The 19654-nt window shown below is 56.0% G+C and overlaps 3 protein-coding genes across 10 annotated transcripts in view; 2 read left to right on the top strand and 1 right to left on the bottom strand.

Moving 5' to 3' along the window:
- The window catches only part of RAPGEF1 (Rap guanine nucleotide exchange factor 1), a 92010-nt gene extending 81381 nt beyond the window's left edge, over window positions 1-10629 (top strand). For all 6 annotated transcript variants that reach the window (XM_080402962.1, XM_080402965.1, XM_080402966.1 and 3 more), the window contains 10 exons: window positions 1559-1647; window positions 3010-3098; window positions 3460-3645; window positions 3799-3883; window positions 4096-4190; window positions 4670-4748; window positions 4892-4993; window positions 5432-5529; window positions 6634-6762; window positions 7373-10629. In XM_080402962.1, the coding sequence (XP_080259088.1) occupies window positions 1559-1647; window positions 3010-3098; window positions 3460-3645; window positions 3799-3883; window positions 4096-4190; window positions 4670-4748; window positions 4892-4993; window positions 5432-5529; window positions 6634-6762; window positions 7373-7523 (1103 nt within the window). In that variant the 3' untranslated portion in view covers window positions 7524-10629. The remainder of the gene's footprint in view (window positions 1-1558; window positions 1648-3009; window positions 3099-3459; window positions 3646-3798; window positions 3884-4095; window positions 4191-4669; window positions 4749-4891; window positions 4994-5431; window positions 5530-6633; window positions 6763-7372) is intronic.
- Window positions 10630-11476: 847 nt separating this feature from the next.
- PRRT1B (proline rich transmembrane protein 1B) lies at window positions 11477-13575 on the bottom strand. Of its 3 annotated transcripts, none has more exons than XM_080403056.1 (4): window positions 13127-13575; window positions 12641-12950; window positions 12355-12480; window positions 11477-12246 (listed from the first exon to the last, which is right to left on the bottom strand). In XM_080403056.1, exons 2-4 carry the CDS (start codon window positions 12935-12937, stop codon window positions 12100-12102), a joined length of 570 nt encoding a protein of 189 aa, XP_080259182.1. In that variant the 5' UTR covers window positions 12938-12950; window positions 13127-13575; the 3' UTR covers window positions 11477-12099. The 3 variants fall into 3 exon arrangements, with proteins under 3 accessions (XP_080259182.1, XP_080259183.1, XP_080259184.1); XM_080403057.1 differs by having other exon boundaries at window positions 13131-13575; XM_080403058.1 differs by having other exon boundaries at window positions 13437-13568.
- Window positions 13576-13620: 45 nt separating this feature from the next.
- UCK1 (uridine-cytidine kinase 1) lies at window positions 13621-18584 on the top strand. Its single transcript, XM_080403047.1, has 7 exons — window positions 13621-13781; window positions 14165-14324; window positions 14996-15092; window positions 15190-15332; window positions 15436-15530; window positions 16598-16646; window positions 17024-18584. The coding sequence occupies exons 1-7, from the start codon at window positions 13695-13697 to the stop codon at window positions 17209-17211; spliced, it is 819 nt and encodes a 272-aa protein (XP_080259173.1). The 5' UTR covers window positions 13621-13694; the 3' UTR covers window positions 17212-18584.
- Window positions 18585-19654: the final 1070 nt, after the last annotated feature.

Genomic DNA, 19654 nt, shown 5'->3' with positions numbered 1-19654 from the left:
TAAGCTTACAATGAGAAGAATTCAGGGATTGTAAATCAATCAGCCAAACAGCATGGAGGGGTATAGTTAAGAGGCTTTCCTTTAAAGATGAATTTCTTGGCAGCTTCAAGTGCCAGAGCAGACCAGCTGTATTACCTCACGTTGCCTTTTGGGCAGATGGGAACCCAAAATAAATGTAACTCCACGCCCTGTTGCATGATGCTTCTTGTTCATTTGAGTTTGCTAAAAGAGCTAAATGGAATAAGGGATAAAGAGAGACTTGTGGTCTTTAGGAATAAAATCCGTGGTCAGCTAAGTGCTCCCAGCCACGTGCACTTGCTGGGAGTGCAGGATTACAGCTGGAGGAGGCCCGGGGCTCCCCCCTGGCGTGACCACCCAGCCCTCAGCTTTGCAGCTTATGTCTGATTGTCTTTAACCGAAAGGCAGCAGCGCTGTCTGAAAGAAGAGCAGGAGGAAGCAGCATCTCCATCAGGCTGCGGCCAAGCAAACCAGGGCAGGCAGAGAGGCACAGCCATCACACCGTGCCCTGCTCCTTCCCACCCTCCCCACGCAACCAATGGGTGTTGCAAGCCCGTGGTGTGGGGTGCTCCCTGACCTGGCTGAAACAAGATGTACAGGTACAGCCGAGCCTGGGCAGGCACAGCGGAAACTTTTTTCTCCCTCCGCCAGCAGTTGCAGCGCACCAGGCAGGGGCAGCGTGCCATCCCACTGCACACGCTGCCTGGCTTTATGCTGGGGCTAATAAGTTTTCCATTTTGACCACTGCTGTCCGCCTTGCCTGGGACTGCAAATGTACTACAGTCTTGACCTAAAATCTTCTTTCCCATTTGCAGTTTCCGCTTTTTTTAAATTCTCTCCTTTGTGCCCGTGACGATGGCCAGAGCCTTTACGATTCTGGGGGCTGTAGCACCCACCCCTGCACAGTAATAACCAGAAGATGACTATGTGCACTGTGTCAGTGTCTGTTATGGCACGGTCACGGTCATGGTAGTGTCAGTTTTTGCAGCGTAATTTACTCTTCTCGTTGGCTGAAAATAATCTTACATTTACACTGTAAGATTTCCTGGAACGTAGCAGGGCTGGAGGGTCTGCGGATCCATATCGTCATGTCAAAACATGCATTCCTGATCAGGAAGGAAGAGTGACCATGTCCTTCTGCAGGGCTCTGCGCTGCCTAGGCAGTAAAGACAGAGAACAGGCACCCAGCCCTCAGATCTTCTCTTTAAAGTATCCTCAAGGTCTAAACCACGTTTTTCCTTGACTGCTCATTGAAAGTTCCTGTCCCACAAAGGTGTTTTTCACTGACTGCTTTGGTGGTCGCATGAGCAAAGCAGCCAGCCTGAGTGCTGCAAGTGGGAGCAGGCGGTGGGGACAGGGCAGTTTCAGTCGTGCTCTTGTGCTGTAGGGTCCATCTGGTAAGAAGCAACAGCACAGCATTTCCGTAAGGTCCCTTCGTGTCAGAATGCAACCATGTCCTCTAAGATTGGATTCAGCCTTGCAAGCACCTTCCTTTTTCTGAAAGCAGGGTTGACTGAGCCTTTCTTGTTTTCCTCTGTAGATCTGGTGCTGTACTGCGAAGCCTTTCTGACTACGTACAGGACATTCATTACCCCTGAAGAGCTCATCAAGAAGCTGCAGTACAGATATCCTTTTGCACGAGTGGCACTGTCACCCCCACCAGGGATCCCAGCCCAGCAGTGGCCATGGAGGGAGCTGGCTGCAAGTTGTCTGGCCAAAGCCTGCTGCCAGCGTGGTCAGTGCCCTGGAGGCACCCAAGCAGCCTGCCTTCATCCCTGTACGCTGCAGATGGGAGATGCTACCGGGCACGTGCAGGCGGGGCGTGCTGGACCCGAGAGTGGTCTTCTGAGGGCCCTGGCAGGGGAGGAGAGCAGTCTGGTTTCTCTGTACATTGCTGGGGAGCTGGTCTTTTATTCGGGATGTCTCCTTTGCAGAAAGGGGATCGTGCCACCTTCTGCCTCGCGGAGGGGCTGTGGGGTCTGCCTGCTTGGGCCAGCGCAGTTTAATAGTAGATGTGACAAAACCGTCCAAACCTGTTCTCTCTCTTGTTACAACAAGTGCAGCACAGGAGATAATGTCCTCTCAGCCTTGTAGTTCTGAACTGAGCTTGTAACTGCCAACGAGGCGAGGGCCCCTGCGTGGCAGGGTGAACGTTAGCATTTCTGGCAGGGCATGGAGAAGGCGTCTTGCTGAGGACCCTGCCTGCAGTTCTCCCCCCTTGGCTCGGTTCTGGGGCTCCCTTCGCCGTCAGCTGAGAGGGTCAGGGTCTGGGTTCAGGCGGTGCAAAGGCCCTGTGGGCTCTGGTCCTGTGCTCCCACGTCAAAGGCAGCCTGACGTCACCCTGTCCTGTGTCGCAGCTCATCACTGCCATCTGCAGCAGAGCTCCCCTGCCTCCCTCCTGCGGGATCAGCGCGGCCAAGGAGGCGGCAGATCTCACTGCAGAGCGTTTGTCAGTGAAAATGCTGGCTGGGGCGTTCCTGCGGGCCCTTGTCAATCCTTGCCTTACTGACAACCTTTTTCTCTTTCCCTTTGTTCACCCGACAGAAGCTTTTTCAACCTGTGCTGCCTCCCCTGCCACCATTCTCCTTGCAGCCAAATTGGGCAGCGCGGAAGGGAGAGGTGACACCTGAGATCTGTTGAGACCAGATGTCCCGGACCAGTGGGGGAGATCACAGCAGAGGGAGGAGTGCTGCTCATTAAATGTCACCTTAGAGAGAACAGTTTCAGGGTACGCCTGCTCTTCTAGCGTCAGTTCTGCGAGGTGTAAGGATGGCTCTAATTAAGATGGTATTAAGCCACCACCAGCTGCAGGTAGCTTAATACCATCTTAATTAGAGCTATATCGGTGTCCCTTATCTCCTGGAAATTGAACACCAGTTTCAGTTAAGACAGAATAATACATTACTCTAACGTTCCTCGAGGCAGCTGTTCCCGGCACTGACGCTGGACTGACCACACTTAAGTTGATTCTTTAATTTGCAACCAACATATGAGAAGTTTTGCCACTTCCCAGACACGTTTAAGAAGCGGGTCAGTAAGAACACCTTCTTCGTGCTGGTGAGAGTGGTGGATGAGCTGTGGTGAGTTGCCTTCTTGGTTTTGGTATGGGACATGTGGGGTCGGTGACAGTGGCAGTTATGAAGAAGTGGTTTTGAAGCCCCATCTGTGATGACAGCTGACATCCCCTATAGCGAGACACCTATAGTGCTGAACCCTCCTGTTGGGAGAGGAGGTTCGTGGTGTGTCCTAACTGGGTCAGCGATTTTAAAATAACCAGTAAAAGGGGAATCTCTGGGAAGGGAAGACCTGGGAAGAGGAGGAATTTCAGTCACTGGGTTGTACCTGGAGGGAAGAGTGACAAGACTCGGTACAGATACAAACCGTAGCTCGGTCAGTGTCATAGCTGTGATGCCTTCCCTGAATTTTCCATCTTCCTCTCAGCTTAGTGGAGCTGACGGAGGAAATTCTCAAACTGCTGATGGACCTGGTCTTCCGGCTGGTCTGCAATGGGGAGCTGAGCCTCGCCAGAGTGTTACGCAAGAATATCCTTGATAAAGTGGAACAGAAGAAAATGCTGAGCTATGCCAATTCCATCAAACCTCTTGCAGCCCGTGGGGTGGCAGCCAGGTGAGGAAAGATGCACGTAACCATATCTTGGTCCTCTGAGAGACAGGGCATCCCTTTCTTGTGGACACAAAGAGTTTTCTCAGTCCAAACTACAAGAAAAAGAAAACGGGTCATGTTTTCTGAGCCTTTGCACTTCATCCTTGTTTCCTGCAGGCCAGGGACCCTGCATGATTTCCACAGTCATGAAATAGCCGAGCAGCTGACCCTGCTAGATGCTGAACTCTTCTATAAAATTGAGGTACAGAGATGAGGGTGGGATGAGGGTGGTGGGAGGGGTTCAGACGTGTACCCTCTGCCACCTCTGGCATTCCCTGCCAGCCCTCCCAGTACACTGGTGGGCTGTAGGAGACAGCTGAACTTGTGTCCGCAAGTGGCTCTCAACACAGACTGTGACAAAATCCCATTTTAACCTGTGGTATTTTCCCACCATCTCCTCTTTTTCCTTGGCAGATCCCGGAAGTTTTGCTTTGGGCAAAGGAGCAAAATGAAGAGAAGAGCCCCAACCTGACACAGTTCACAGAGCACTTTAATAACATGTCCTACTGGTAAGGAGCTCAGAGTAACTGGCACTGAACTGTGCTTAACCTCCAGTGCCCTACAGATATTCAAAATATTCCTTGCAGAGCTGGGTTCCCTTGTTACAAGCGGGACAACATATATTTTTGGCCAGCAAGTAGATGCAGGGCACTCATTAGAGACCCCAGAGCACACAAGAAAGAAGGTCAGGAGGGTTGCGGAGGGCACTGTAACCCGGAGGAATTGTTATCAGTACCATTGAGCCCTTCAAACAAACGTTCCCCTTGCAAATAAATGCACTCTGTGAAGGGTTATTGTGGTCATCCTTGAAATTATTCTGTCTTTGTTGTGAATTAGAGTGCTCCCTTTAAGCTGGAGGTATTGTGAACTCTTTAGTATTGTTGGCCCATCCTTATCAGTTACCAGTTTTTTAAATGGAAACAAGAGGAAAGCTGAGATCTTCTTAAGGGGATTTATCTTATTTTTTTTTCCCTGTCTGTTCTTCCAGGGTCCGTTCAATAATTATGCTACAAGAGAAGGCCCAAGACCGAGAGAGGCTGCTTCTTAAATTTATAAAGATTATGAAGGTATCAGCTAGGTTCTTGCTGTGAATCACACACACTACTCCTTATAAGAGGCAGGGGATTGGGACCTGCTGGTTGGTAGAGCTGTTGGATGCTAGAAGGCTTTCAGATCTGTCGAGTAACTGGAATATTCTCCCTCTTCACAGCACTTACGAAAGCTGAATAATTTTAATTCCTATCTGGCCATTCTTTCTGCACTGGATTCTGCACCCATTCGAAGGCTGGAGTGGCAGAAACAAACCTCAGAGGTGAGGAGCGGTGAGGGCCGTCATCTTCAGGGGGAAGAAAGATAACTGTGGTTGTGGCATGAAGCAGCTGGGTGGTTTTGCCAGCTCAGCCATGTCCCAGGGTGGAGGGAGGGGGGTAACTGCTCCCCAGTGGGTGTAATGCCACGGTGCTGGAAGCCTGCAGCACGGCTGGGCATTCTGACAGCCGCAGGAGGGCCAGAGCAGGCACGGGTGAGAACAGCCTCCTCCTCCTCCTCCTCCTCCTCCTCCCTGCAAACTGCAGGCTGGGTGAGGCTGAAGGCAGTGAGGCTCTGCGATACTGGGCGTCAGGCTGAGTAAATCAGTTGGAAGCGTTTACAGGATGGCATTAACTCCCCGCCTGCCTGGCTGTCTGGGGAGAGGTTACAAAGAACATGGGTTTGTAGCAGTGGTGTCACCGTGGGCTTTGTGTCCTGCCAGGGCCTGGCTGAGTACTGCACGCTGATCGACAGCTCCTCATCCTTCCGCGCATACCGAGCCGCGCTGGCTGATGTGGAGCCTCCCTGCATACCTTACCTGTGAGTTGGTAGTTTCTTTCCTCTGCCGTTACTTCTGCACGTTAGAATGGTTCCTTCAAGGATTTCTCAGCAGCTTCTGCTCAGCTCAGCACTTCCCTTTTGCCCTACATCTCGAATGAGACAGCCGTGCGCCACACCAGCCCACATGCCCTCTCTGGAGCAGTTTGTCCCGTAGCATAGGGCAGCAGGGTGGCAGCTGTCTCTTGTAAAGGCGGCTGTTGTGTATTGACTGTGGCAAAGGAAAGATCAAGTGCCTGGATCTTTAGTTGATGCTTTTAAACTATATTTTCTTTGGGACTGTGGGCAGAAAGACAGATTTACCCATGAGGTGCGATGGATCCCACAGCTTCAAGCTGCTGCATGCTCCTCTGTGACAGCTCTGGTTCTGCTGACTGCAAGAGCTGGTAAATGAGGAGCCTGCCTTGTCAAACGTGCTGCGTCATCCTCTTTCTAGATGAAAGGTTGAAGCTATTGCCCTGCTCTTGGAAGAGCCTTCTGATCTAGATAACCAGATTTGCTCTGGGTTTACACTGGTAAAACTTCTAGTCTTAATTTCTTCTATGGAAAGAGCTCTGTTGGAAGAGGTTGTGTAGGTACACAGCATCTCATCTGGCAGGGGACCACAGCAGGACTGTGCGGAGATATGGCTGAGTAGGGGGGAAGGGAGCCTGGACCCCCTTGCTGGGGAAGCCCTTTTGTATAAAACTGGAAGGAAGGTTTAACTCCTGGCGGGCACTTCCCATCACAGCTTTCTTCCAGCCTGGTCCTCCTTTCCATGGAGGGTGAAAGTGCAACCTCAGTGCCCATAGTGTGACCATGAGTACCTCTCAGAGATCCCTCGGCTGCGCATGGTGGGTGCCTTGCACCTGGACACCTTTGCATCTGCTGCTGGGGGAGCATTTCTGCATCTGCTGCTGGGGGAGCATTTCTGCATCTGCTGCTGGAGGACCATTTCTCTCTAGTTTAAAGTTACCGTGTCGGTGGTGGCAGCCGCAGGAGGTTGCTAGGTTGCATCTGGCTGCTTTTTGGCTGGTCATCCTGCCCTGGGTAGCTGACCTCTGTACCTGTTTGTCTTCTCCCTGGCCTGCTGCCCCTGTCTCTCAGAGGCCTGATTCTGCAGGACCTGACCTTTGTTCATCTGGGGAACCCTGACTACATTGACAGCAAAGTGAACTTCTCCAAGCGCTGGCAGCAGTTTAACATCCTGGACAGCATGAGGTGCTTCCAACAAGTGTAAGTGCAGCAAGAGCAGGGTCAGGGCTGGCGTTGAGACACCACGGGGGGACTAGGGGGGGCGTGGGGCGTTGTGGCTGGGGCAGGGGAGCCCCTGTGCGAGGGGAAGGGAGTCTAAGGCAAAGCGTCGTGATGGAGGTGTAAGGATACCTGGGAACGACAGGGCCCTGGTCACAGTCTCCTTCCCTGTCTAGATTAGATACGACTAAAAGTTGTAAAGACGTTTTTCCTATATTAATTTTGAGATCCAGCGCAGTAAAAATTTCCCACTGCTCCCTTCCAGATAACAGTTTTTCCTCCAGGTTTTGCTGTTGCTGGTTCCTACATTCTCTAGGTCGTGGAGGCTTTTCTTCAATGCTGTCTTGCAGCAGAGGCAGCAGATCTAACTGCTGATTTAAGTGTGATAGTGTCTGGTTTTTTTCTTTCTCCCCCCAATTCAGCGACGGGCGTGATGGTTTTTTCCCTTTTTCGGTGTCACACCTCTGCCGGGAGTATTGGGCACAGGCCACAGCGCTGGATGTCCTTAGAGCAGGGCGGGGGTGGCTCGAAGTTGGGAGAGGTCCTCAGGTAGCCCCTTGTTTAACTGCAGCCCTCCTCTGTGGTTTTCCAGACATTACGACATCAAAAGAAATGACGACATAGTGACATTCTTCAACGATTTCAGCGACCACCTGGCTGAGGAGGCCTTGTGGGAACTGTCCCTCAAAATCAAACCTCGGAACATTACGAGGCGGAAAACAGACCGAGAAGAGAAAACCTAGGAGGAGGGGTTGTGCGAGCGAGGAGAATTGCTCCGCAGACGCACCGAGGGCAGCTATGAGACTGGAGTTCAATGTTTGTACCTGTTACTGGATGACGCACCCTCCCTCCCAGCGGGCAGCGATCCCTGGGGCTGTGAGCGTCGGGCTCTCGCAGCAGCCAAGCCGTGACCGTGCGCGTCAGCCGCCAAGGGCAGAGATCAGCCGCCGCTCGCTGTGCTCGCCCACCTTCTCCTCCCGTCCTTCTGTGCCATGAATCAGCTTTAAACCCGGGGAGAGAGCTTGTGGAAGGAGGGTCCCATGCAAGCGTGTTACTGGTTTGCTGGCTGATTGCATCCGGGAATACCTGGGCTTTTCCTTCCATCCACAAAGGAGGGTCAGCAAGAGCTCAGCACCCCCAGACTTGTCTCCAGAGTGGCGTTCAGCAGGCAGCAGCCACGGAAGCCCAGGGTTTGAGCCAGCCCTGCAATGCCACCTTAAAACGTGTTCATCGTAGGAGATAAGGATGGAAGAGCCTCCCGCTGCCTGCTGGAGGAGCTCTGCTTTCAGAGAGCTGCTTGTGTTTACAGGGGTCTTCGGTTTACCCCAGATCTCTGGCACCTTCTTCATGGGAGGAAGGTACCAGTCGTAGATATGGAAGAGGCACTGAAAATGTGGGCAGGGACCCGCCATCTGCAGTCATCGTATCCCCCTCCTCCTCTCAGATCTCATTATTTAAGCAACGGTAATCCCTCCAAACCCTGGAAACGTGGACTACCCCAGGTACTGCGGCTCACTTGTCTGTGAACCCGTATCTTTTAGTGATGGTACTAGCTTTTGCACAGTAAATGCTGTAGTATACAAGACTGTAAATATTAGTATTTAGAATCCATTGGGGATTTTTTTGATGCATGTCTCAATACCAATGGGTTTATAGGAAAAAAAAGTGCAAAACAGTATGTACAAAATTCACAACCAGTGACAATGTTGTTCCAAGTGCTGGAAGAAGGGAGGCTCGGGGCGGCCGCACGGGTGCTGGCTGTGGAGCAGGCGCAGGAACCAGGCAAAGGAGCCAGCGGGGCCATTTCTGGAGTTGGAGATGGGAACCAGGAAGGAGCCCTGTGCCCAGCCGAGCCGCCCCGAGCCCTCCGCCCCGCTCCTCTCTCCTCTCACTGTTGCCAAACGGTTTTTCCCAGGGGTGTCTGGCTGACCCTTGGTGCTGTGCTTTGTGATCCGCGCTTTGGCAGGAGCCCCAGCAGGTCCCCATCACCAGTCCCGCCGTGCTGGAGCCAGCAGGGCAGGGGCAGCCCGGCAGGGAGGAGCGAGCGGGGATCTCATTTCCCACACACGCAGCGTTAATCCCAATCTGTTTGGTGTGCCTTATTCAGTCCCTCTGTCCCCTCTCTGTGTCCCACCCAGGGTGTCCTCCCCAGCGCAGCCCCAGCTGGGCCACCTCGCATCCCTCCTCTGTCCTTACCCGATGGTTTACGGTGTGGATCGTGGGCTTGAGTGTACGCTGTAGATTTTAGCAGCCTCATGAGGCCTTTCTCAGCACCATGTCACGTGGTCACAGGTTTTTACACAGTTCAGTCTAACAAAATCCTGCAGTTTTAGGGCAGCAGCTCGCAAGGAATACAGGCAGGGTGGTTCACAGAGCATCCTTAACTTATTTCTCAATAGCAGCTCCGTGTTTGCTAAAGCCTCTGTTTATTCTGGGTGAATCAGAGTTGCAAGTACTTCCTTCTACAAACAGATTGCAAAGTCTTAGCCAGCTCCCTGCAAGACAGCAGCTCTGCCTGGCGGGCGGCAGGAGGGTCTGTAGATTGTACCCAGCTCGATTATTTTCCAGAGGTCAGATGCTGAAGCACAGAAATACCCTCCTGCCCGCAAGGCCACCTTCTGGGGGAGGAGAGCATGGGGTGCAACACCAGTTCGTGCCGTGCAACCCCGGAGCAGGAGGAGCGGGGATCTTCCTGTGCTGAAATGTGGAGTCCGAGCCAAAACACTTCAAAACCAGTTTATTTTTACGGCACTAATGGCACTGGGGCCATGTGTCGTGTCCGGCCGAGGCTTTGCAATCCCCAAAGGCTTCCCAGCCTTCCACGCAGGAAGGAACGTTTGTGGTGTTCTCCTTTGTAAATAAGATTTTTAAAAAAAAAACCCTGACATGGTGAGACTGTGAAAAGGCAGATACACCCCGTCCCTGGAGCAGGCTCCCCGCGGCCGGCGCTGAGCACCTCCCTGGGTCGGTGTGCGGCGGCACAGGAGTGGGGGGTGCGGCGGTAGCACCAACACCGCAGCCCATCGCTCCGCTTTCCACGGGCAGGGGCGGGGGGGCACCGTGTTCATGGCCAGGGCTCGGTGCCATGGGGGAACAGGAGGGTGCACCTTGTCTTCAGCCCTGCCGGGTCGCTCCCCTCCTCTCTTGCTGGCGAGCGGGAGCTGTTTGCAGGTTCTGCCCTGCGCTCGAGACCACGGAACCCTCTTAGCAGCAGAGGGGTCTCGCTCCCCGCCCTGCGCCAGCCCCCCCAAAGCCAGAGGCTGAGCCCACGATGTGGGGACGGAAGGTCTGCGTGGCTGCAGCACCTCGTCCAGCACAGTGGGGCTGAGCCCCCGGCTTTCCTCCCCTCCCTCTCCCCTTTGCTCTGCTGTCATCCCCAGCCCAGCCGGGTGTCTCGACCTCGGGCTGGGCTCGCAGGGCTGGGGGGGCCCTAAAGAAGGGTCTCCTTGCCCAGAGCAGCTTCAGGTTTGCTGACCGCAGACACCCCACCCCACCCCCCCTTCGGGAGCAGGACCCCTGGGGAGCAGATGCCCAGAACGACAGCGCTTTGCAAGACTGGCCATGAGCGTGTTCACGTGTCTTGCAGGCAGTGTCCTTGAGGCCGTCATCTCTCATTTCTGGGAGATGGAGGGGTCTCAATCCCCTCTCCACGCAGGGCAGGGAGCAGGGAGAAGCAATGCCCCTGGTCACCAGCCCCCTGCCCTGCTCCCAGGCCTCTCCCCCACCCCCAGCTGTTCAGTTGTATTATATATTTACCACTAATCCCGTCCTGATGGTGGCATCTTCCTGCGAACATTTCAGACCTGTAACTTTTATATTAAAGACAAATAAACACCAATAACAAACCTGCCTGACGATCCTGTTTACAGTGCATGCAGCAGTCTGTGGATTAAAGTGACAATCGAATCCACTTCTGGCACTGGTGTGGCCTCGTATTTTCTCATGTGCCCTAAGGGTTTCCCTCTGCCCTTGCCCCTCTTCCCTTTTATTTTTCCTCTATAAATTTCTTCCTTGCCTCCGTCGAGGTGGTCTTGCCCCAGTACAAGCCCTACGCTCGGGCGGGAGTATCTGCTCCTGTCACCTTCCTGCGGGCACCCATGTCCCCTGTGCTGGGGGCTTCCTGCTCCCCAAAACACGTTGGCAGACGCGTGCCCGGTACAGCCTGGCCGGTGCAGCAGCCACGTGCCAGGGGCTATAAATAACCCCTGTGGCGACCGAGCACGCTCCTGCGCTATTCCAGTCCTGGATGGGGTTCAAAATTCCTCTGGGAGTCTTTGTCATCGGCCGGCTCGGGAGGAGGATGGCCAGACTGACCGAGCACATACCCCTGGCTCACTCACCGGGGCTGCCCCGCGGTGCCGCATCCACCGGCCTGGCAAAGCACGAGGGGGCTGCAGGCTCGGCCGCAGTGCCCAGGGGGGCAGACGCGAGGGCGGCGGTGACCAACATCCCTGCTTGGCTCATGAGAGCCATGGGGAGACCCAGCGGCTTGTCCTCCCCGCCCCCACAGCAGCTCAGCCAGTGGCACCCCCAGACCCAGGGCCGCTGCGTCCCCAGCACAGCCCGTGTGGGCTCCCCTTGCCTGGGGTCCTGCTAGGGCTGGAGCCCCCCCACCTGCCTGTGGAGGAAACCCTCATGTGACCAGCAATGGGAGAAATTGACCGTAACGTTTGTGGTGCGCAGAGAAAATGGCAGCTTTGGCTACACCTGTATTTTATTTCAATCTGGAAGCAAGAAGCAGGCGGCCGCGTGGACAAAGTTACCGTAGAAGCTAAATTTGTGGCTTTGTACCTTCTCATGTTATTAATTACCGGTGAGGGCTTCTGGCATGCCCAGGCAGCGGCTGCACGCTGTGGCCTCTCCATCATGCCGTGGCCCATTGCTCCATCTCCAGCCCCAGTTCTCCAGGACGCTCCTGCCGTGCTGTGTGGCACCTCCAAGGGACATTCCGTGGTCACGGGATTCAGCATCCCGCAGCAGCGCTCGACCCCGGACACGGTGCCGCTGCTCCAACACGGCTCCTGGCCCAGAGCCGGCTCCAGCAGGACACGGCGCCAGCACGGCTTCGGCCTGGGCTCCTCCTGCCTGCGCCGCGGCTCACGGGGCTGGGAGCATGGAGGCACGTGCGGCTCCAGAGCGGCTCCTCGCCCTGCCAGGATGGACGGGCGCTGCCCCCCGGCCCTGCAGTCGCTTCACGGCCGCCCCTTCCCCACGGCAGCCCCAGCAATGCCACGTGGGGGCTGCGGCCACTCCAGCTGCCCGTCCCCCCTGGGGCCGCGGTGAGGAGCCCTGCCCTGTCCCTGGGGCTCGGGGTCCCTGTCACAGGTACAGGGCCACCAGGACGTAGATGACCCAGCTGATGGAGGCGAACAAGCCGAAGAGGAGGCTGAAGAGGACCAGCGTCTGGGCCTTTCTGGATGCCACGTTTGCCCAGGCCACGTCTCCGCGGCCGAGCGCGGCCCGGGTCTGGCCCGGGGGGAGGAAGGGGAGCGGTGAGAGGGGACCCACAGCACAGGGTGGGGGATCAGGGGTGCCAGGTGGGGCTGGGGTAAATCAGGACCGCGCTGTCCTTACCTCGTGGGAGTAGAGGAGGGCGATGAGGCCAGTCAGTGGGCAGCAGAAGACGGTCACCAGCACCGACTCCACCATGTAGTCCCTGGGCAGGTGCTGCGATGGCCCCGTGCCCGCCTGCCCCTCGTACTGCGACAGGGGGAGGGGGGCGGTTAATGCCGCACAACACCCCCGGGCGAGGGTCCCCCCCCAGGTTGTGCTGCTCAAGCATCGTTTGGGGCACCGTGTGGGACCCCACAAACCCGGGAGGGGAGATGAGGGGGAACCGGGGGCCATGGGGGATACGTACGGTGGGGCAGGGCAGGGGGGCAGGGGGGGGTCCCTGGGCCGGCGGGGGCCCTGGCTGGTACAGGGCAGGTGCCGGCTGGGAGAAGCCACCCGGGAGCGGCGGGTAGAGGAGGTGAACGCTCTTGGGGTCCGGGGGCGAGTAGGGCGGCGGGTCCCCCTCGAAGGCTGCGTTGGTCACCGCGGCCACCACGGCGTCGGGGGGGGCCCAGCGGGGGCCGGAGCCGCGCACCCCCCCGGCCGGCGCGCTGTCCCCCCCCGGCTCCGCTCCCCCCGCCGCGGGGCCGCCCGGCGCCTCCATCCCACCGCGACACCTGCGGGGACAGGGAGGCCGTGGGCTGCCCGGGGGTCCCCCGATCGTGGGGGGGTGCTCGTGTCCCGGTAACGAGGGGCCGGGCCGGGCCGGGCCGCCCGCAGCAGCGCGGAGGGACCTCCGGAGCCCCGGCCCCCGCCCCGGCCCCACTCGCGTCCGCGCCCGCGGGGTCCCCACCTGCCGGGGCCTGGCCCCCTACGGCCCCCGCGTGGCCCCGGGGCTCGGCCGGGCCGCACCGGTTAATCATTGACCGGCTGTTTGCGCGGCGCCGCGGGCGGGGCGGGGGGCCGGGGGGGTGCGCTCAGCCGAGCCCCAGCGCAGCTTTTCGGGTGCACGCGTGGGGCCGGGCTTTCCGCGGAACACCGCGCTGCTGCCGCGGGGGGGGCGCTGCCCGCCCCGGCCTCGTCTGTTTACATGCCAACGTGTATAATTACAGCTGTTAACGGCGAACGGGCGCGCACAGGCCCGTCCCCCCCCATGCACACACCTGCGTGAGGCAGAGCCATCACTCTACGCTGAGGCGCGGCCGTCTATAACGAAGTACAGCCACCACCTACGGCGAGGCACCGCCGCCTATAGCGGGGCACGGCCGCCCACCGGAGCGTACGCGTCGCCCCGGCCCCGCGGGGCTGCACCGCCCACCCGCGCTCAGCGCACGTGGCCCCGCCCCCGGGCCCGCCCACCCGCGCCCCGCCCCCGGACTACAGCTCCCGGCAGCCCCCGCGGCAGCGCCCCGCGCCCCGCCATGGCCTCCGCCGGCGGCCCCGAGCCCGAGCGGCCGCACCCCAAACCCTTCCTCATCGGCGTCAGCGGCGGCACCGCCAGCGGCAAGGTGAGCCCGGGGGGGCGGCCGGGGCCGGCGGGCCCCCGGGGAGAGGCCGGGCCCGGGACCCCCGCGCCCTCGGTCCCCCCCGTGCCTTCAGCTGTCCCCCGGTGCCCTCGGGTCCCCCACCGCCCCCCCGGTGCCCTCGCCCCGCGCCCCGTACCGTCTGTCCCCCCTCTCCGCTGCCCTTATCGCCCCCCCCCCAGCGTCCTCCCCCCCCCGCCCGGTGCCCTTATCGCCCTCCCCCCCGCCCCCCCGGTGCCCTCATCACTCCCCCCGCGGTGCCCTCGCCACCGTCGTCCCCCCCCCCGCCCTCGTCGTCGTGTCCCCCCGCCCGGCGCCCTTGCCCCCTCCCCCCCGGTGCCCTCACTGCCCCCCCCTCATCCCCCCAGTCCACCGTCTGCGAGAAGATCATGGAGCTGCTGGGGCAGAACGAGGTGGAGCAGCGGCAGCGGCAGGTGCTGATCCTCAGCCAGGACCGATTCTACAAGGTGCTGACGCCCGAGCAGAAGGCCAAGGCGCTGAAGGGCCAGTACAACTTCGACCACCCGGGTGAGCCCCGCTGCCCCCCGCCGTAACGGGGCCCGGCCGGCAGCCGGGGTCACCCGAGGGGGCTGGAGAAAAGCAGAAGCGTTGGACAACACAAACACTCCTTCGCCCGCCACCGTCCTGGGGCGCCTGGGCAGGGGGATGCTGCAGAGCTGGGGAGCATCCCGGCTGGCACGGCACCAGTGCTGGGAGGCTCCGTAACAAAGCGCAGCGCTCCCCAAACCCCCCGGCACCCCGGGCTCGGGGCGCTGCTGCGGGTGCGGACGGGACGATCCACCCTTGGCTAAGGGCCGGTGCCTGCTGTAGGCTGTCGGGGTGGGTGATGACAAGGATTAAGGTTGCCTGAGGTTTTCTAAATTACTCTTACCTAACAGACTAGAAGAGTTGCCCAAAATTATGCAATTACCAAGTGGTTTGGAAAAATTATACAATCACCGGGTTCACATTTGGGTACTTAATTTGCAAGTGGCAAATTCTGCCTTCCGTCTCTCTGGAACCAAGCACAGCAATTATCCCTTGGGTGGGGAGTGCTGGATCACTGCTGCTAGGGAAGGACAAGGCACGAGTCCTTTTTTTCCTGGTGTAACACCGGACAGGGAGTTTTTCTTTCAGGTCTAGAAAATTCGAGCAGCACATTTGATATATAGCAGTATCTGAAACTCATCCTCTTGCAGATGCTTTTGATAACGATTTGATGCACACAACCCTGAAAAATATTGTTGAGGGCAAAACGGTTGAGGTGCCCACGTATGACTTCGTCACGCATTCTAGGTAGGTTTCAGGTGTGTGCAGTCTTGTTGCGCATGTGGCCATCCCTGCTGTGGTGCGAGACCCATTTCAATGTCCTCTGGGTGTTGTTTCCTGGCAGGCTGGCAGAGACGACGGTGGTCTATCCTGCCGATGTTGTCCTCTTTGAGGGGATCCTGGTTTTCTACAACCAAGACATTCGGGACATGTTCCATCTGCGGCTCTTTGTTGATACAGATTCCGACGTCCGGCTGTCGCGCAGAGGTAGTGCTCAGCCGTCACGGCAGCGTCAGCCTGCTCCTGCTCCTGCTCCTTATCCATCCTCGGCCATGTGGTAAGACTCACGGGTTTTATCTTCCCATTCCAGTGCTGCGAGATATGAAACGCGGGCGGGACCTTGAGCAGATCCTCACCCAGTACACCACGTTTGTCAAGCCTGCCTTTGAGGAGTTCTGCTTACCGGTACTGAACGTTTCACTGATTTGATCTGCGGTTTTTTGGGGGGAGAGAAGGAGTAGGGTCGCCTGGGGATTAGCCAAACAGTAGCTGCAGCAGTGGTGGCTTTGATATTACCATTACAAGCTGTTTAAGGAACTGGAAGGGTTGGTCCCTTCTGCTTGCAAAACGCCGTGGAAGTCCCTAGAGGCGGCGCACGGTTTTCTCCCTGCTGGCTGCCGTGGCTGTTTTAGCTCGGGCCCCTTTGACTGAAACACTCCCACTCTGCGTTTATTCTGAAGTCCTGCAGGCAGAAAGAAGGGTTTGGTTTCCAACAGGCTGTCCCTCAACAGGGAACGCAGGCGAAAACCTGCAGCAGACCGTTACAGCATCTGCTTGCTACATCATACAACGCAGGGTCAATTTAGGTGCTCATGTAGTCAAATCAATTTGTAAAAAAGCCCTTTGAGAACAAAATCCTGTACGTGGGTTAAATAAGATGGAAAAGGCTGGTTCAGGCGCCTCTTGCTCTAGATCAAAGCAATTCTGGGACTGTAAAAGTACTCATTAGAAATGCCAGATTTGCCAGCCTCTTTGTAAGCGTGTGTGTGAAGGGGTGAAGCAGGGGCTCTGTGGTGGTAGAGATCAATAAAATGTCATCACAGGCAGGAAGAAGGAATTTCACATGCACACTGGGAACCTTGGCTTTGGGCAGAGCTTTAGCAATGGCTTGTGAAATGCTGACTGGAACCAGCTCTTAGCAAATAGACCTCAGCCTTGAAGCAGGCGACCCGTTTGAAGGCAGCAGACTCCTCAGAAGTGTGAAAGCGAGTACTCCACACTTGACCTGCTGCTTCTGCCTGGTGATTCACTGCACAGGGACAGTAAGAACAACCCCTGACCTTAAATCCGGTGCACGTCAGCCTGTGTGACTTCTCAATTCATTTAGGTGTTACCGTGACTGAGAGCTTTAACTTGCAGCCCCAGAGCACAGAACCCCTCTGTCTGCCCCAGCTGTCTGGTGTTTGGGAGCTTCTTCCTAGGGTAAAGCTGACCTTCCCGTTAACAGCCTTCCTGCCGTTTCTGTTTTGCAGACAAAGAAGTACGCAGATGTGATCATCCCCCGAGGCGTTGACAACATGGGTAAAAGGGAGTTTGGTTCTCTGTCCCGTTTCTCTGGGGAGACCACCCTTGGGGTGGGGCAGGGGGCCGCTGCCGTGTTTGCCTGCTCCTAAGGGAAGGGGTTTTGCTGGAGGGCAGGGAGCTGCTCAGAGCCTGGCCGAGATGCCGGGCTGGAAAGCGGAGGTGGGACTGGAGTGCAGAGCAGGACACCGCTGTTAAAGCTGGTGTTGCAGTCGCTGGTTTCTGTGAGGTCTGACCTCACTGCGGAGGGTGGGCATTGTTTCATTTAAGGGCTCGCTGTTAAAACGCGAGTTGAACAGGGCTGGACGCTCCGCATCTTGTAGATAGCTCAGCCAAGAAATTCTTCATGTCCTGTTATTTCCCGTTCCTCTCCACAGTTGCTATAAACCTTATAGTGCAGCACATTCAAGACATCCTAAACGGAGATATCTGCAAGTGGCAGCGAGGGGCGGTGAACGGACACGGTCGGACCTACAAGCGCCCGTTCCCTGAGCAAACGGAGAGCAGCAGCGTGCTAGCGGCCAGCAAACGCTCCCACCTGGAGTCCAGCAGCCGGCCGCACTAACCTGCCAGCGTCTCGGGGAGTGGCCTCTGGCCAGACCACCGCTGAGGACAACTTTGGGAAAGGACTTAAACAGAACGGTTGGTGAAGTGCCCTTTGAGTCATACTAGCAGCGGAGGGGATGCTGGTGTGAAACTTCTCACAGAGGGGAGGGGAAGGAGTTGGCCTGCTGCCCTCTCCCCTCCAAACCCCCTCCCTGCTCTCCCTGCCATGTCTGGAGTTATTACATCACTTGATGAAGTGGTTAAGGCAGTGCTACTTGCCTTTTTTTCATTTTCAAAATGAGATCTAATGCCGAAGTCTCCCCTGAAAATTAAGCGCCACCAGGTGATTAGCAGGATACGCCCCCTTTCCTCAGTGATGATTTTCCTTTGCAGGAAAATTACCTGTGAAAAAACCTGGAAAATGTCCAAAAGGAGAACCAGTCTCTCTGTCCAAGACTAGCTCGCACCCTGTTAATTTTAACAAGCAGGTGCAGTCCTTACTTTTCTCCACCTTGTTGGCACCTCGAGTGCTGGCGGTGCTCTCCTGCTGGCCATCCTTTCTAGCCTGTAGCAGCATGTCGGGGCAGGATCTCCCGTAGAGGAATCTCTCCCCTGAGACAGAGAGGAGACAGGGATGTCTGCGACAAATGGGAACTTGCAGTTCATCAGGGGACAGGCTCAGGAAGTTGTGTGATTCGGGCTCCTAACTTGTTCCTTTCCAAGCTCTCGAACCTTGCTACACTGTATGATTATTTTTTTGTACCCAAATAAGTCTCCTTTACCACAGTGACTGAATGTGTGAGCTCCAGCTGGATTGAGTTGCTCATGGAAAGAGAAACCTGACCTTGTCAGTATTAGTGGCTTTTAGGGCATTTCTGTCCTGCTGGTTGCAGATTCTGCTGGGCGGGATCTGTCCGATTCCAGAGCTGGGTGGTAAGACCAGCAAGGGGGAAAGCTGTGAATCGGGAGACCCTCCTGATGGCACAAACGGCTGTCTGGGTGTGCTTCTACCCTCAGACAGGGTCACAGCGTTCCCCTTGCACTTGGGCAGTTTAAACTCAAGAATGTCTGGCTTTCTAAAAAGAGCAGATCAGAGGCTGGAAGTATAAACAGTGACATCCCAGTTTCCGCAGTTTACTCCAGATAAGTGATACTGCAGCAACATGAAGCTTCTAGAAAAAAAAATCTGAAATGAAGTGCCAGTTGGGTCTTTGATAATGTCCTTGTGATAACCTTCTTGAGTCTGGACTCTATGGTCTGTTTTAAGAATGAGGGTGGGTGGGGAAATACTATTAAGAGGAACTTTTTCATATTTGCCAGTTTTCTAAAACCAGGGTTGGGCTGTGATGGTTGTGGGTATGTTACTTTGGCTAATAAACTAATGAACAAACAGTGATCAGAAATGCCCATTTTATATAAAGGCTATTTGTTATTTGCACTACACCAGCACAGAGGTACAGGAAGGAACACTTCTGGAGTTCTTTCTCCCCTTAACACAGAATTGATAGCTTCAGCTCTGTAACAGCTGAAGCTTTAAAGAAAAACTTTAATAATGCAGTCTGCACTTTCATTCCTATCGTCTTTTCAACACTGGAAATGGGTAAAGGTTTGTATTCTGTTAGCAGTCACCATGGTTCAGTGGCACACTTCTGTAACGCCAAGGAGAAACCAGTTCATTTCCTAACTGCTGCTGAGTGCTGTTTAGCTCAGGGGACAGACTTAGAGTATGAGCTACTGCACTGAAGCATTAGCTATCGGGCTGGATTCAAGTAGGAGCAAAATAGTCACTAAAACCTACTTTGAATGGCTGTGGTGGTTGATCATACCTTCCTCTGGGGGTGGGGGGAGCGCAAAGCAGCCTTGAATAGCATTTGTTACAGCAGTAAGGAACACTGCAGTACAAAGCACCCTTGTCTGTCTGGGACTGCTGTTGTGGGTCAGCTTGAGCTGCACTGCAAGGTTCTGCTGCTGTAGCCATGTGGGGAAAAATCATCAAATGTGGCATAGGTACTACAACCTTTGTTGAGTATCTGTACAGAGCTATAAGAAAGTCTCCGCTGAGCAATCCCCGTCCTTCACTTGCACCTTCTCCTGCTCTCCGACTTCCTCTGCTGGTGCAGGCCAGGCCATGGGCTGAGTTACGATGGGTTTTTACCCTGAACCCATGAGTACCAGTTAGAGCAGGTTTCCTTGTCAGCGGGAGCAGTTCTGCCTTGCTCAGAACTGCTCTTCTATGGGATCTGAGGTGCAACTCCTGCCGCCCAGTACGTACAATACTGCCATTGCTCCTAACAGGCCACAGGCTTCCTGGGAATGCTGCAAGGCCAAAGGATTCTTCTGGCTTTGGCTGACTTCTTGGCCTGCCTGGAGCTTTGTTTTAAGTTGTTCAGCTGTAACAGCAATTTTTTAATGTCTATATGTTTCACTTCTGCTTAGCTTCATAAAAATTACACTTACGCCAA

The sequence above is a fragment of the Falco punctatus genome (assembly GCF_963210335.1).
Source record: "Falco punctatus genome assembly, chromosome: 9".
In the NCBI taxonomy this organism is placed as follows: Eukaryota; Metazoa; Chordata; class Aves; order Falconiformes; family Falconidae; genus Falco; species Falco punctatus.
This window is presented reverse-complemented; position numbering and strand designations above follow the sequence as displayed.

Coding starts and splice junctions, on each gene's coding strand:
- PRRT1B (XM_080403056.1), bottom strand. CDS start 12,937: ATGGAGGCGCCGGGCGGCCCCGCGGCGGGGGGAGCGGAGCCGGGGGGG. Junction 12,481..12,640: donor CCCCCCTGCCCTGCCCCACC/GTACGTATCCCC, acceptor CCCCTGTCGCAG/TACGAGGGGCAGGCGGGCAC. Junction 12,247..12,354: donor CCCTCCTCTACTCCCACGAG/GTAAGGACAGCG, acceptor CCCCCGGGCCAG/ACCCGGGCCGCGCTCGGCCG.
- UCK1 (XM_080403047.1), top strand. CDS start 13,695: ATGGCCTCCGCCGGCGGCCCCGAGCCCGAGCGGCCGCACCCCAAACCC. Junction 15,093..15,189: donor GACTTCGTCACGCATTCTAG/GTAGGTTTCAGG, acceptor GTTTCCTGGCAG/GCTGGCAGAGACGACGGTGG. Junction 16,647..17,023: donor CCGAGGCGTTGACAACATGG/GTAAAAGGGAGT, acceptor TCCTCTCCACAG/TTGCTATAAACCTTATAGTG.